The 15,403-nt window shown below is 40.1% G+C and overlaps 1 protein-coding gene across 3 annotated transcripts in view; it reads right to left on the bottom strand.

Annotated features, from left to right (window-relative positions):
* Positions 1 to 15,403, bottom strand: part of GRID1 (glutamate ionotropic receptor delta type subunit 1) — a 2,431,615-nt gene that overhangs the window by 157,424 nt on the left and 2,258,788 nt on the right. For all 3 annotated transcript variants that reach the window (XM_086920133.1, XM_086920134.1, XM_086920135.1), the window contains exon 13: positions 13,036 to 13,231. In XM_086920133.1, the coding sequence (XP_086776259.1) occupies positions 13,036 to 13,231 (196 nt within the window). The remainder of the gene's footprint in view (positions 1 to 13,035; positions 13,232 to 15,403) is intronic.

The raw sequence follows: 15,403 nt of genomic DNA, 5'->3' as shown, positions 1-15,403 counted from the left end.
TTTAATCTTATTCTGAGTGGTTTATTCACACTTGTTCAAGTTTGGCTTAATTGGGGTCCCTGTGCATGGTACCTAAGAGGAACGCAATTTCCATTACGGTGGATAGCAAGACCGACAGACCATGTCAGATAGTATATTATGAATAGCTAGGTATTAAAAAGAGGGATGTTTCTTCTATAAATGGTCTGAAGGGACTTCATGCTCTAGTCATGTATTACCCTTTTCAGAGTGAGTGCTTAATATCGAGTACAATATTCGCACGAGCACAACTCAGCCTTGGGCCCGATTCACAAAGGTAAACTTAGACTTCAGGTCTGAACGTGGACTTCAGGTCTAAGTGTATTTTGTGAATTGGGCGCTCTTGTCTTTAAATTGACACACAGGCGCTTGTTCTGCCATTTGTTCCAATTAACCATGGGTTTTAGAATCTGCTTATCCTTGATATATCATTGTTTAACATTTGCTGTGTTGTAGGGTAATTTACCTAATTTAATACATAATATCTTTTTTTCGTTCATGATTATATGTCATTAGCATGTAATCATATCTCACTACCATAAATAAACATTAATTTTAATTAAATTGTTTTACAGAGGTTTCTAGCATCAAACTAAAGAAAAGTAAGGACATCAAAAGAATTGTACATTTCCTTTTGTTCTCTTCAGTTTGGATATATGCCTATAAATGGCATGGAAATTAAATCAAAGATCTCCCAAATCCCCCACATGTACATTAATATGCATAATACTTTTGCTTAACTGAAGATGTGATTGAGGTTTATGGATGGTCAAGTATACACTAAATCCTTTTTACCATGGCAACAAGTTGTGAAAATGGCTGTAATGATGATCGAACTTCCAGTCCTTTTACTGACTATGACTAAAAGGGATAGGAACTCCACTCATGCCCTGGAGAGTGGAAAGCCACAACCTCTCACACAACACTCACATCACACAACATCTGAACAAGCTCCACTGGCTCCCCATACACAAACAAGCACAATTCACTCAAACATTAAAGGCACTACATAATAATGGCCTCACATACCTCGGCAATCACATCTGCTTTCACAAACCTTCCAGACACCTCTGCTCGTCCAGCTTCCTATATGCAAATGGAAATCCAGATATAGAGAGATCAAGGCCTCTACTACAGCGACCGGAAAAGCCTTGAATGACCTACGGCCACACATAAAACCGTCTTTCGCACTTCTTGAATTCCACAAGAAGTAGAAGACATGGCTTTTCGAGTAGCCCCAATAGGCTCTAGGTTTGGCTAGACTCACCTGCTGTGTGCAAGGATACTACCCAAGGTGATAGTGTGCTCTACAAATCTACATAATGTAACAACTGGCTGCTATTAGTTTTGTCTGGTTTCTCCACAGATAGATTAGTGCAGATCAATAATATATGGAAACTCTTAGTCAGGCTATGGGATTGAGAGCTCGCAATCTTGGCTATGACTGCCACTGCCTAAAGAATGTGACCACAAATGCAAACAAGGTTCACAAGGGTAGTATTGTTTTTTGGTCTATTTCTAATAGCGTGAGCTGAGCAACAAGGCAGACCTCATAAAAAGTGTGTGAGGCGTTTCATGTAGAAACCAATCAAGAAATAAAAATAGAAAAGGAATTCAAGAAAGTTGCGGTCCAAACCAAGGGCCAGATGTAGGTAAATATCATTTATTGATTCTAAAATACCGAATTTTACCGATTGGGTAATTTAGAATCGGTAAATGATATGTAGCTTATGATTCGGTAAATGTTACCGAATCGGTAACATTCGGTTAATACCGAATCGGTATTCCCCATTCATTCCTACGGGCATGGAGGCCCATAGGAATGAATGAGAATTACCGATTCGGTAAATACCGAATCGGTAAAAGGGGGTAGACTTACAAGGGTGGCAGGGTGTCACATTGACACCCTGTTGCCCCCCTGTGTAGTGCATGGGTGCACATGTGGCACACATACATGCCCTAAGGGCATGTATATCTGCCACATGGCACAGTTGAAAAAAGCACAAATTTGCTTTTTTTAAGGTTTTCGATATTTACCACCAACTTGTAGTTGGTGGTAAATATCGAATCCTTACAAGTGATAAGCACTCACTTGAGTGCTTCCTACATTAAGGATTCGGTAATTTACCAAAACAGGATTTAAGAATTCGGTAAATTACCGAATCCTTAAATTAGGCCCCTACATCTGAAAAGCCTAATACCGGTCGGTAACAGCCGAAATTCGGTAATTTGGGCCATTACCGACCGACATTAGGCTTCCTACATCTGGCCCCAAATGTTATGAACAACTTCAATAACAAAAATTCATCTATATGAACAAAAAAACACAAGGGGTGCAAAGTCTATACGACAAACGGCATTACGGTATTTGAAATACGTGAGAAATGTGTTCAGAGTTACCTTATGGATACTCAAAATAAGTGAAAACATATCAGAGAACCTTATGTTGAATTGAGCGGTAAACGCAGCGCAAAAAAAAAAAATCATGACCCTTGTTACATTTGACAAAGTTGTTGCATTCGATGTATTGACTATTTATGGGTGATAGCCTGTGCAGAGTGCTTTTGCATGCATTTTGAGCTGTTACTAAAGCACGGATCATGACTTTCCTTAATCAGAACAGGTGAAAGAAGCATTATGCTTCTGTTTTTTTCCAACCACTAAGTGAATCTCTACTCACCCTACAGTGCACACAGTTAGACGACTGTTTGTCCTTGGCAGAGCTTTAAAGTTTAGCATTTTCTAATGAAATAGCAGTCCTGCGTCAACTTGAAAGCTATTAATGTAATGAGTTCCAGGTCTTTGAATACACAGAACAGGGGTCCTTGTAGACTGCAGATATTTGACACGAAATGTGAGCATTGTATAAAGGTGCCTGATGGCTGAAGCAAGGATATCATATGTGCAATTGGCTTGCCATTTTCAGTTCTATTTCTACTGATTTCTGTGACTCTATTTGATTCACTGAGGTGGGACGGTGGATTGTACCGAGGGTGGTGATCTTGATAACGTATGGTCCTAGTTTGAAGCCACAGTCAACAGTCCTTGCAGGGTTGAAAAATCTCTGTTCTAAACAAGGCTGTTTTGGAGACAATTGAAATGGTGGTCTAGTTGAAAGGATGCCCTTTTGTCTCCCATGTCATCCAAAACCAAGAAGGACATTCATTTTCTCCAATCATTCAAGTTCTGTTGAAGAACAGATTTAGTGGTCTGCACACAACAATTACGGGCTCACATACATTCCCAATAGCTCACATATAATTAGAACATCTACATTTGTTCAAAATTGTCTGCAGATTCTGGAATTTATTGGCTCCCAAACAGACTGGCCTCCAAAAGGTAAGATCTCTAGCAGAACAATCAGGCTGTCCATGCCAAACCTCCACCTATGTATAACAAGGGGTGTGTTCAGGAAGAATCTGCCACAATTCTGGAAGCAGGACTTCATGCTACGATTTAGGACAGTTCTCCAAGTTTATATCCACAGGCAAACAGGATGTCTACTTCCTTCACTTTTAGTTCTTTCAATGCATGTTCTGAGGTCTAAGCTGCTCATATGTTACCAAATGGCACACACTAGCTTATCATTGGTAGATTCCCCTAAAGCAGTCATAAAATTCTCTACATAGAGATTTAGTTGCAATTCCTGGTCCAGAGACTAGTAAATGGAAGAGAACATATTTAATAGATTAACAAAGGTCAATAGTAGCTGAACATTCATCTTACTATTTCATTAATAGTACAAACGTCTTGCTTAGAAGATTAGTACTGTTTGTCCTAAATTTAGCATTGAGCATCTGCCCTGAAAATGCTGATACAGTCCAAGACAAGTATGACAGCCCTCCTCAGAAATGCTGGTGGTGTCCATATATCTTCATTACACAGAGGTGCAAGGAAGTGCCAGTTCAGTTGATTGCAAATACATCAGTTTCTATCAGAAGTTAGACATTTTCCAATCTATACATGGTAGCCCTAGTGCAAATTGCTTGTGATGTATATTCTAGGAATGGTAGACCTTCTGAATAGTACTAATAATGTCAGTCTGAATTATGGTAACCCAGCTTAGAAGTATTAATATTGTCCAATGTGAATATTGTAGCATGTTTTGTAGCTCTTATGAGAATCACTTATATTGTCCATTACTAATGCAGCAACAGTGCTAAGAGGTGCTGGAACAATCTCATTAAAAGTAACCCTGCTAAGAAGTGCTGGCACTATCTCATTAAAAGTATAAATGACCTCCCAATTTCTGATAATTATCACCGACTGGGAGGTGCAGCCGACCCTAGGGGGTAGTGGGCTAACGCCCTCCGTGGGAGGCAGAAACCAGAACAGCAGGAGCAGGGCATGAGAGCACATTGAAAGAAAGGGTCAGCAAATGAGCAGCAAGTTTGGGTTCAAAGGAGTCCATATGGAAGGAAGGGCCCAACCATAAACACTGCCATGCAGGCATAGGGGACAAGCAGTCCCCAGCATTGCCACCATAAGACAATTGAGCACAACCACACCAGGGAATGCGGGCCACGAAGCCACAGGGAGATGAGGTGGCAAGGAGTCACGAGGTTTTACCAATAAAGATCTTCACTGAAGGAGGTAAAAGAGGAATTGCCCGAACAAGGTCCTTGGGGTGCCTTAACGGCACGAACTCTTAACACAAGGGCAATTGCCCTAACAAGGTCCTTGGGATGCCGTACGGCAGGGAGTTTTGAGAGAAGTGCCCGGACAAGGTCTTTGGGACACCTTATGGCAGAGATACTTGAAGGCAAGCAAGAAAGTAAGAAATGGTCAGCTCTGGGCAGAAACAGCACTTGCAGCCCAGGCATGGACACAGAGCTACGAACGCCGCATATTCTGTAGCAAGTTGAAGCCTGGAAGCCGCGCCACACTGTACCAAGTGACAGAGGTAGAGCTATCACAGCAATGGACAGTGATTTGTGACAACCTCGAAGAGACAGCATGGCTGTAAGGTTGGCGCATGAGAGGGTTAGGCAAGTAAGGGTCACCAAAATGCAACAGAACACAAGATGTATACAGTATAACCTGCTATCAAATGCCTTATGGGGAAATCCGTGATAAGCGAGGAATGGAAATGTGGATGACAAATGCCATCATGGCAATTGTGTAACAATTTAAGATATGAATAAACTGCGGCCGTTCTAATGTCACAAATGTCTTCGTGTACAGAAGTATGTTTGTGGGGAAAGGAGGAACGCCGGGAAGGCCGCGGAGATGCTCGCACAGCTGGGGGGGGGGGGGGGGGGGGGGGTCATCAATTACATTTATAGCACTCCTGGTGAGCATTTCTGAAACTGTACATTGCTATTAAATCTGATATTCTGAAAGATATCAGTAATTTAGTATTTTTTATAGGACTGCCACCACCCAGTCCCACAAATTAGTATCTTCTAGACCCATGTTGATGCCACCTAGGTAACGATCCTTAGGGTCTAATGGCATCGTGCCGAGGCAGGTGATGCAGATGGCAGCTGCCAATGAAGGAATATAAATACTTCAAACAGTATTTCACAATAGAGTTTATTGGTTACACCTGCATATTTGGCTAGGAAATTAGGAGGAAATCGTGGGCATGTAACACGAGGGGTATTCCGCTACTTCTAGGAGGCATGTGCTGCAAAATGTAACGATTTTAACCAAGCTGTACTTTGCAATTCAAGTTAATTAAAAAACGAGTTTCCTTGGGCCACACAGCGTGACTTGAAATGCGACGCAACACTTATTTTGAACATGTCTCTGTCAAAGGTAAGAGCGGCCGGGCAGGTAACATGAATAACCAAACCTTGCTTCCCGGAAAAAGAATGATCGCCGTAATTTGCCACGTGTTTGAGGTGCGCGCCATTCACTACGAAACATGATTTCTAGACATATCTGACGTATGCACCTTACATTCGTATTCAATGGACCGTGAAGACTGACATCAAGGGTGTAAATATTCCGCTTGACAACATGATTATCAAGCTGGATTTATGCAAAGTATTAAACGAATGCTACCAGAGGTCGACTACACCATAGAGAGCGAAACCTGGGAGGGAGCTGACATTACTCGATAATGTATATCAGTCAAGAAATAATAACACACCAGGGACATTGAAATCGGCTTAATTTCTACAACGCTATTACCATATAAATATGAAACAGGGCCTCGTTCTGAACACGGTACCCGACTTCCGCCTCGCGATCGGTATTCCAAAGAGCTTTGCACTCTGATGACTCAATTTCAGCCTTATGAAAACCTTTTGAAAAACCGCATTACCACAATACGCTGCTATATTAAAAAACAAAACAGGGCGCTTTCTGTTTTGATAGAAAGATGCACCAGCACAATACACGCCTTCAGGGGAGCATACAACAATGGGAAAACCGAGGAAGATGCTCATTGTACATGGACAGGACTATCAAATTCACTCTTGCCTTCAACTGAACTTCGAGTCGCAAAATTAAAAAAAAAATGGCTAAAAGGCTTTTAAGAATGTAATGTGCCCCTTGGCCACAGTGTGAAGGATTAGCTACTAAAATCAACTCCCCTTTCCCAGTCAAATGCAGATATTGGTTGCGCGGGAGTGCACATTAAGGGTAATATCCTCTCCTAGCCTCCAGGCCACTGTGAGAATCTTTCATTACTACTGTCATTTCCAGAATTAAATTGGATTCAAGTAATTAAAAAAACATAGCACTTGAAGAGTAATCATCAGTGGCCCAAGGTTAAAGACCATCTCGGAGGCATCTCTTTCAGGCGCTCTAGGAGGATGAGATCTCAAGCTGAGCAAGTTAAGAACAATTGAATGAATATCAGTTGTGTAGTAAGGCGCTGAGGCCAAGGGCGAGTCATGGCGCTCTTTGAAATTGAAAGAGTCTTTCATAGATCATCAAACAACCTCCAGGAAACAGGGGGAAATATACTCATGGAAACCTTCCATTTCCACAGCAAAACATTGGTGATAATAGATGTTTTACCCTTCCACGACATTCAAAACAATATTTTTCCTAAAGTTGCAAAGATTCTGCTGCTATTGCGATTATAAATAGGGGTTATTTTGATATTCTCAAGGCCTCATTTATGGCATTTTGGCGTAGGGTGGTGAAGCAAGGCACCTTGCTGCGCTGCACTATGGCAAAGTGAAAGATTAGGAATGTACTGTATTTAACCCCTTCGATGCGGATGACAAAGCCAGCTCTTCATGGGCGTTACCTGCGCTGCGCGCATGACGAGCTGGCTTTGTCACGTAACCCGCGATTTTTAAATTTCAGCGCGCAGTGGGAAAACCCGCTAGCGCGCATGCAGTTAAGAAATACAGTGCATTTTGGTCCTCTCTGCCTGCGCTGGTGCCATTTTGGCAGCCTAGTGCCAACACAGGCACCCTTGCACCATGATTGAAAGTTGCCTCTGTTGCAGGCAGGATTGGTCTTGTGCAGGAAAGGACACCTTCCTACACAAAAGCAATCCGGAGAGGCATTCCCTCTTTCTATCTGTGCTGCTGAATGCAGCCAACATGGAAGAGGGGAAAAACAAGGAGAAATACAAATATTTCTCCTTGTTACGCCTCCCCTGTGGAGGCGTAAGGATTTGGCATTTCCCCCGGTTGATTTGATTAAGTGAATCTGGGGCAGCATCAAAACCCATGGGTGTCGTGTGGGCAAAGCCACCGCAATGACCATGGAATGCCTACCTGGCGCAGAGTAAGGCAACACAGTGACTTGCACTGCTTTGCCTTACTCCATATCTATAAGGCCATTCAAAGCCACGCAAAGTGGCGTTGCATGACCTCATAGATACGATTGAGAGGTTTATGCTGCCGGAGCATCAGGAACAGTGACACTCCAGCAGCGCAAAGCCTCTCATAAATAAGCCCCTCAATTTTCTCTAAAAATCTTCCCTATTCAGAAACTCATAGTGCCTAAAAGTTTGACTCTGCTGCAGAAATGGCTGATGATCCCCCAAAAATTCTCAATTCTACAGTTTGAAAATATTTGACTTATGTGTAATATTATCACATAGTCGTGTGATATTACACTGTAGGTGTAGAGTGGGCATTCATTTCAAGGCATGGTTTGTTTTTAAAGTTTGTGAACACTCACAAACGTAGCTTTGGAGGTGTTCACAAACTCCTCTCCAACCCTCCCTACCTTGGTAATGGCTGAACACTTATTTATGTCAAGGGCATGCACAGTTTGTGTTTCAAAGTGAGAAGGGAAAGGAGCACCCCAAAACGTTGAAGTGGGGTAGGAGAAAGGATTATTCACCAGAAATCAATACACTTCCCTGAGAGAAACTGAACGTGCTGCTGCACAAAGATGTTAGCATTTCACCAGTAATGATTGTACACCATGTACATTTAGAAATGTGCAGAAGTAGCCAGGATTTTCAAAGCCTTTCCTGACATAAATCTGTTTGTGCAACTGTCGAGAAATAGCTTGAACATTTTAGAGAACTTCATGAAGTGATAGGGAAAATTCACAAAGATAAATCTGCAAGGAGAAATTTCCACATACACAGAATCTTAGTGGGTTAGGAGCTGCCTCTAGAATCACAAAGGCAGCTTTGTTCATTTCGCTGGCCCCATCTGTAGAGCGGGCACAGGAGGTCTGCATAGGTATAGAGGGGATTCTTGGATTGTTTGCAGTAGGGCACACATGAGTGACTGCAAAAGTGAGTAGGCTAGCTGTGTAAATGTTTTCCCTATTGGTTTGGAAAAGGCCACAATTTACCTCCAACCCCTGGCTAGTGCCAGGTATACATTTCTATCTTCATATCACCACTGAATCTACCTGTGAAAGACAGAAGAATGACTGCCTCTGTTGTTGAGATCTGTGAGCAGAACCCCCAAGGACTGGACCTGCTCCCACTTGTACTAAGGACTAAGAACTGTACTCCAAGGGTCATCTGACTGACCTCCTAGTAAGCACTAGGAACACAAAAGCTATAGACAACCATTTTCCTGGAATAGACCAACTGACCAGTTTCAACTGGACCTTCTCCGGACCCTGCTTGCAGCTTCTGTTGGAGTGAGTCCTGACCCCCACGTTCTGTTCCCAAGGTCCTGGAACCCTTGGCTGATGTCAGAGTTTACTGCTCATGCCTAAGGCTAAAACCTGGACAATAGAATTTTTTTGCTGTAGGGAAAACCATCCTGAGACTGGGACCATCCTGTCACCTGATCCACTGAGTGTTTATCGCTGGTAGGCCGCTATCTCTGCAAAACCAAATACAGATTCAGCGGGCGCAATGCTGACCAGCATCCAACAATGTTGAACTTTCTTTGGCTACAGTCACCAGCCTTCTCCAGCTATGGCAACATCTAAGAGTCTAAGTTTGATGCTAGAAATAAATCATCACCATGATGTTGAGCAGCATCTGATTGATGGCTTCCTGGAAGAAAACATCAGACTTTTCACGCTCTGAGCTATTCCAACACATCTTTGGACCCCGTCTGCAGTCTTGTACCACTAAGTACTCTACCTTCTTTAAAATTCTTGAAAGTCCAAAGGTAACTCTTTGAACAGGACCAACCTGGTCATCGTATCTGACCTAGGCTCCATTGCGGTTGACCTCAACCCTGACCCTTGTCGTGGTGTAGCACGACAAGGTGCCTACGCTTGGCACCTAAAAATTAATATCCCTAGTTACGCTTATAGGATTTTTTTGTTTTAATGTCATTTTGTTAATTACATTATCCTCTACTCCATCCTCTAATTATACAAATTGGAGAGGGATTTTCATTGTGTTGTGGTTTCGACTTTTTAACTTTTTTTGGTGATTCTCAATGCTTTACACATTTTCTTAAGTTAATCCTGTCTTCTCTGTGCCATAGATACTAAGCTTTGAGCTCAGGTTTAAATCAGTGAAACCTTTGCTGGACCCAAGAAGGCTAGTGATTTTATTACCCCTATGGGACTATTACCCACCTCAACTAATAATCCACTTTTTCATAGATATTGATATCTTTTTCATTCCTAAAGTACAGTGGGTGGCTCCAACTACCTGAGAACATACACAATTCATTTGCATTACTGATCTCCTCTAGACATTGTTTAGAAGTTAGTTACTGATAATTCACGTACTTAAAAAAAGATACTGATTTGTATATTAAATTGCATACATTTATCAATCTAATGTTCTTTATCATGTAGTGTGTATCCACAAAAGAGGGAAATTGCAGTAGGCAAAAAAGGTAATATTGCTTTTTTTTCCTTCTGCAATTTCCCCCTTTTGTTCCTGGTGTACAGAAGGAAAGGCACATAGATTTAAGTGGAGGGTCGCCCTTACCATTCCTTAGTCATGGCCAACGAAACGAAAGAGGTAAGGGTAACAATTGACAATCTTAAGATTCTTCTTGGAGTGTCTTTTTAAAAGTTGGTATTTTATAATGATATATATCATCCTTTAAGGATAATGAGTGTATGGAAGTTGTGCCTTCTTTTAAAGTCATACTTAATAGACCAGAGTTTGCTGCAATGATATGATTGCCAAATGCTAACAGAGTCAACTGTATCAATACATTTCTCCATTATGCGGATATATAAAGTCAGCAGTGAATACTCACATGCCTCCCTCAGTTTCATCTGCAGGGCAGGTTAGATCGACCTCCTCTCATTATCTTGTTCCGCTAAGATTTTTTTTAAATCTCACTCTATTTTAACTATTTTTCTAGTGTGAAACCCTGTCAATGTAAATCATCCAACAAATTTGGAAATACATCTACAATTTCTTACTTGAAAGTTTGTTTGCCTTCCATGGATAATATTTCAGCTTCTCACTTTAGCCTTAAAATGTGAACAATTCGTAGCCCTCTATCATTGATATACATGAAAACATATGTATAATAGAATCTTAAAATACAAAAACATGTGACAATACATTCCACGTACAACACCAAGACAGGAGACATTCTAAAAATAAATCTTTCAAAAGTTCATTTTCTTTTTTAACAAAACATGATTTTACAGATACATAACAGTTCGAACACCTAAGCAGCTTTCTCTTCATTGAAATTCCTTCTTATTAGTTTCAATTATTAATCCACTCTGATATTCGCATAAAGATTATTTTGATTTTTGTAAGAAAATATGATATTTTAATCTTACACAATTGAGGCCAAGTCCAAACTACACAGACCCTTGGCGTCTGTTACTAAATAATTTCTTCCATCAACCTCGTTGTGCAACATTAATGGACAGATCTAATATTGTCCCTTAGGCTGTCAGGCATGCTTCTCGGTGTAGTATGTGGAATGTATTGTCAGATATTTTTGTATTTTAAGATTGTATTATACACATGTTTTTTACATGTCTTTTACAGCCCTGATGAAGTTCTTGTCTAAAAAGAATAAAACGCGTTGGCTGCCCGGTGCTTTGTTTCATATTGAAAAGAAGAATAAAGAAACATGAACATTGTTAATACTGGATGGACATTCATAAATTACTTTTTCTTTGGATATTTGAATTGGGAGGTGCAACCTACATTTGACAAACACTTATATTGATCATTTGGATCGCCCCTTGGAAACGGCAGGGGTAGTGGTGTTGCACACCGTGAGAGCAAAATACTCGAATGCCAGTTTGACTAGAGGAGGGTTGGCAAAAGGAGGGAGGTGCGTCACATACACTTGGTAGTGTAAGTTGCATTGTGCGGTTTCCTTTCTGGTTTTAAAAGTAAAGATTTGATAAACTGCTGCCAGAACAGTTCAAGCTGAAAGCTTGCTGATATTAAAGTGATGTTCTGCATAGCATGAGTTAGAATCCCAACAAGTAAGTCTTCCATTCTCTGAGGTTGGTAAATTGAGTAGCATAAATTGGGTAATAGTTACATCTGTTAATTAAAGTGATTAGAAACTACAAAAGTGTTGTATAGATCACTAGATAAGAAAGTTATTATTATTATTAAATAGTAGTTAACTAAGATGCACCCCATTACACCCGAGAATCTGTACATTGGGTACAAACTATAATTTACAAAAAACAAAAACATACAGTCATAAAACAACAATAAAATAAAGAGATGTTGGAGTTGGGATTCTTAGAGTGAAATGGAGAGGGACAAGAGAAATGGAGAAAACTGTAAGTAGGTTATACCTCTTATTTGCTGCCACATTTGAACTGACCAGGACATAAATATCAGAATTCAACTGTATAATATTTTGTTCTTGAGACTTGTAAAGCAAATTTGTTGATAATGTACTTGTCTGAATGTTTTGATACTGTTATTAAGTAGTGTATTACCATTGTTATTTGTTTATATGGTTGTAAACAAACACAAATAAACAACATTAACTACCATTTAATTTTCTTAAAGTTTAAGGTACGCAGGGAGAGTAAAATGCCTGGATAGGTTTGTTGGACCTTAACTGACTTAGCAGACTTTACTGTTAATAGGTCTGTATATGATGAGTGATTTACATAGACAGGTAGTATCAGGGTCTGATTATTGGAATTTCCTTTAGTTCTTTTAGAAAAAAGAGGATCAGTAATTCCTCTTAGAATTCCTTTACTTAGAATAAGGCAGTATGACCCTTCTTGGAGGTAATGTAATTGATCTTGTATCAAATTAGTTCATAGACTTATTCTCACCTCAGCACCTATTGACAGCAAAGGAACATAATTAAGCTATCAATATCGGTGTTGTTAGTGGTGTGCATCTCTAAATATTGAGTAGGGATTAATATTATACCTAAATATTTTAGTTAAAACAAGGAATACAGAAATATCAACAGGACAGTATGTATAGATTTCCTATACTTAACTCCACATATATGTACCTTGAGAATATACATATATAAATATTTTAGGTACATAGATGAGAATAGTAAATAGATTCTACAAACACTTATCTTTCAATATTTTGTTCCTCGATATTTTGGCTACAATATAAATTTATCATGCTTTTCCTGGAAATTATATTCAAGACTACAACCATTTTTGTGTAGTATATAAAAGAAGTAATCACTTACACATCATTTCATAGAAAGCAAAAAAACCCTGTTCGGAGTGTTATTTCATATTTACCTTTCGTATGCCTTCAGAAGGGTTTGCTACACAGTTGTCTGCCCCATTATTCTTGCTAATAGTCCGCCAAAGTTCAGAAAAGGTGCTGTCCTGTTCCAAAGGGTTTGTCCCTTTAGCTTTGAAGTACTCATAGACTGAAGAATCTCTGACTGTGCCATAAGACAAGTCCATTTGTTTCGCAAGATCTTGAAATGTTCTGAAAACGAAGAAATATGGAATAACTCATCATGTTCATTATGCAAATGCAAAGCTGCATAAATTATGGTTTAAGAATGTCTAGTACAATTGATAAGATTAGAACAATTGTAAGGCTTTGCGAAAATTCTTGATTGAATCCTAAAATAAATATAGCAAAAGATGATCAATGAATTTATGTTTTGACACTGAAAATAACGTTATTTGGAACTAGTGTACTAATAAATACAAAATCAAACATTTATTACTACGACACAAAAGTGAAATGTCATCCTATTACACCAGTGCAACATGAGTGACTTTGGAAAACCTTGCTTAATTTTTACAGGTTCCATTGTAGAATCACATTACAGGAGAAAACCTTTGGGGCCCAACATCACATGGTCTAGTCATTCTGATTTTATATCTGCATAAATGTAACACTTTGTCCTCTGGGTGTGGCTACGTTTATTTCACCATAACTTCTTCATATTAAAAAAAACTGCAGGGCTTAAAGTGCACATGCTGATATTCTTAGAGGAATAGGCTGTGCACTGCCATTGTTTACAGTAAGGGGGGCATAAATCATGATAATCCACTTAATGATTTGACAGCATATTACTCTCTACACATCTTCATGTATAGTATTAACATGTTTTTCTAAGTACATACACATAAATAGCCAATGTGTTAAGTGTTCCTCAGTGAGACTGTACCTCTCAGCATGAAATCATGATGTTAGCAGGTCATGGCAGGCAGTGACAATGAAAACAATACTGTAGAAAAAATGATAACCTTTCAGATGTAATCCACTACAGAGATGTATAGAGGGAAGGAGAAAACTTGTGCCAAACACACCTGACAATATATGTAAAAAGATTAGTAGTAATAAATGGCTCATATATTGACAAGATTTCACAGAAAATCACAAATGCTGGGATCAATGTCCTATTTCCTTCATTGTTATGTGTGGAAAAATGACGAAGTAAGCATCTTGATTGATCTCGAATTTTAATATGTAAGCACAATGTAATGAGAAAGAAATGGATGATGCAGAGCACCATTTTGACTCTAATCTCTCAAAATGATGAAAGACAAATTAATTAGAAGGCATTGTCAACCGCTGTTACAAAGAACATTGTGGAAGCCAAGACAAGATTAAATTAATGGCGAAAGTGGAAAAGGTTGCAGTTGTACTTCCTGTTGAAAGCTTTTGTATACAATTTTCAGCCGTAAAGGAATGCATAAGTCTTTTTGAGAAGACCATTTTCATTAACATCAGTGGCGGCTGATATTTGAAGGCGGTGAAGGGGCGTGCCGCGGGGTGGAATTAATCAAAAAATAAAGTACTCACTTACCTGTCTGTTGCAGCCGCCCGTGTCACCACCGCATCCTCTGGGTGCTCTTCTGCCCGCTTCCAGGCCAGGAAGCAGGAAGCAGCCGGCTCCCAGCCGCCCGACAGCCAATCACTATGCTAAAATACAGCGTTGTGATTGGTTTGAGCGCCACGGATCATCCCTCAGCCAGAGAATGGGAGGCTGGGAATGTTTTCCATGCAAGATGTAATGCAACCTACATGAATTGCGCATGATGGTTTGACCAGCCCAAGACTGCAGGTCAAAGCGTCTTGCGCACTTGGAGGGGGCAAACCACCTCTCCCCTGCTCTGTGACCAGAGCATCCCAGTCTCTACCCAGCTGAGCGCGGGTAAAACAAAATCATAACAACAATGAGTTACTATCATTTTTTTTTCTTCTTCAACCTGCTTGGTGGGGCGAGGCTCTCCCACCTTAGCAGAGGCCCTGCCACTGGTTAACATCACATTAGAGTACGTACGTTCATTCAGTGGCTAGTTAGAAGTTTATAGTTTTTGAACAAAATGTATGAAAATCTTTCAAAATAAACGTACCCATGCTACATCACGATGCAATAAATCAATTGACAAAAACCAATGGATCTACCATACCACTGCGTAGTAAGTTAAGCACAGAGTCAGTAAAGGAGGAATAGTAAATATATACTTATCTTGGCAATTTATCAGCAGACGCTGTAGTGGATGAGATATTTGTATAGTTCAATGGCAGAGCTGTTAACTCGCATGGTGCCACTGTGTGTCACAAGATATCAGCTCTGCTCACACAGCCCCTTGGTGAGAAACCGATATCAGAAGGTGGAAGGTAACATGAGCTGGAAAC

This window comes from Lissotriton vulgaris, chromosome 5, assembly GCF_964263255.1.
Source record: "Lissotriton vulgaris chromosome 5, aLisVul1.2, whole genome shotgun sequence".
NCBI lineage: Eukaryota > Metazoa > Chordata > Amphibia > Caudata > Salamandridae > Lissotriton > Lissotriton vulgaris.
The sequence above is the reverse complement of the archived record's forward strand: the minus strand, read 5'-3'. Positions and strand labels throughout refer to the sequence as shown.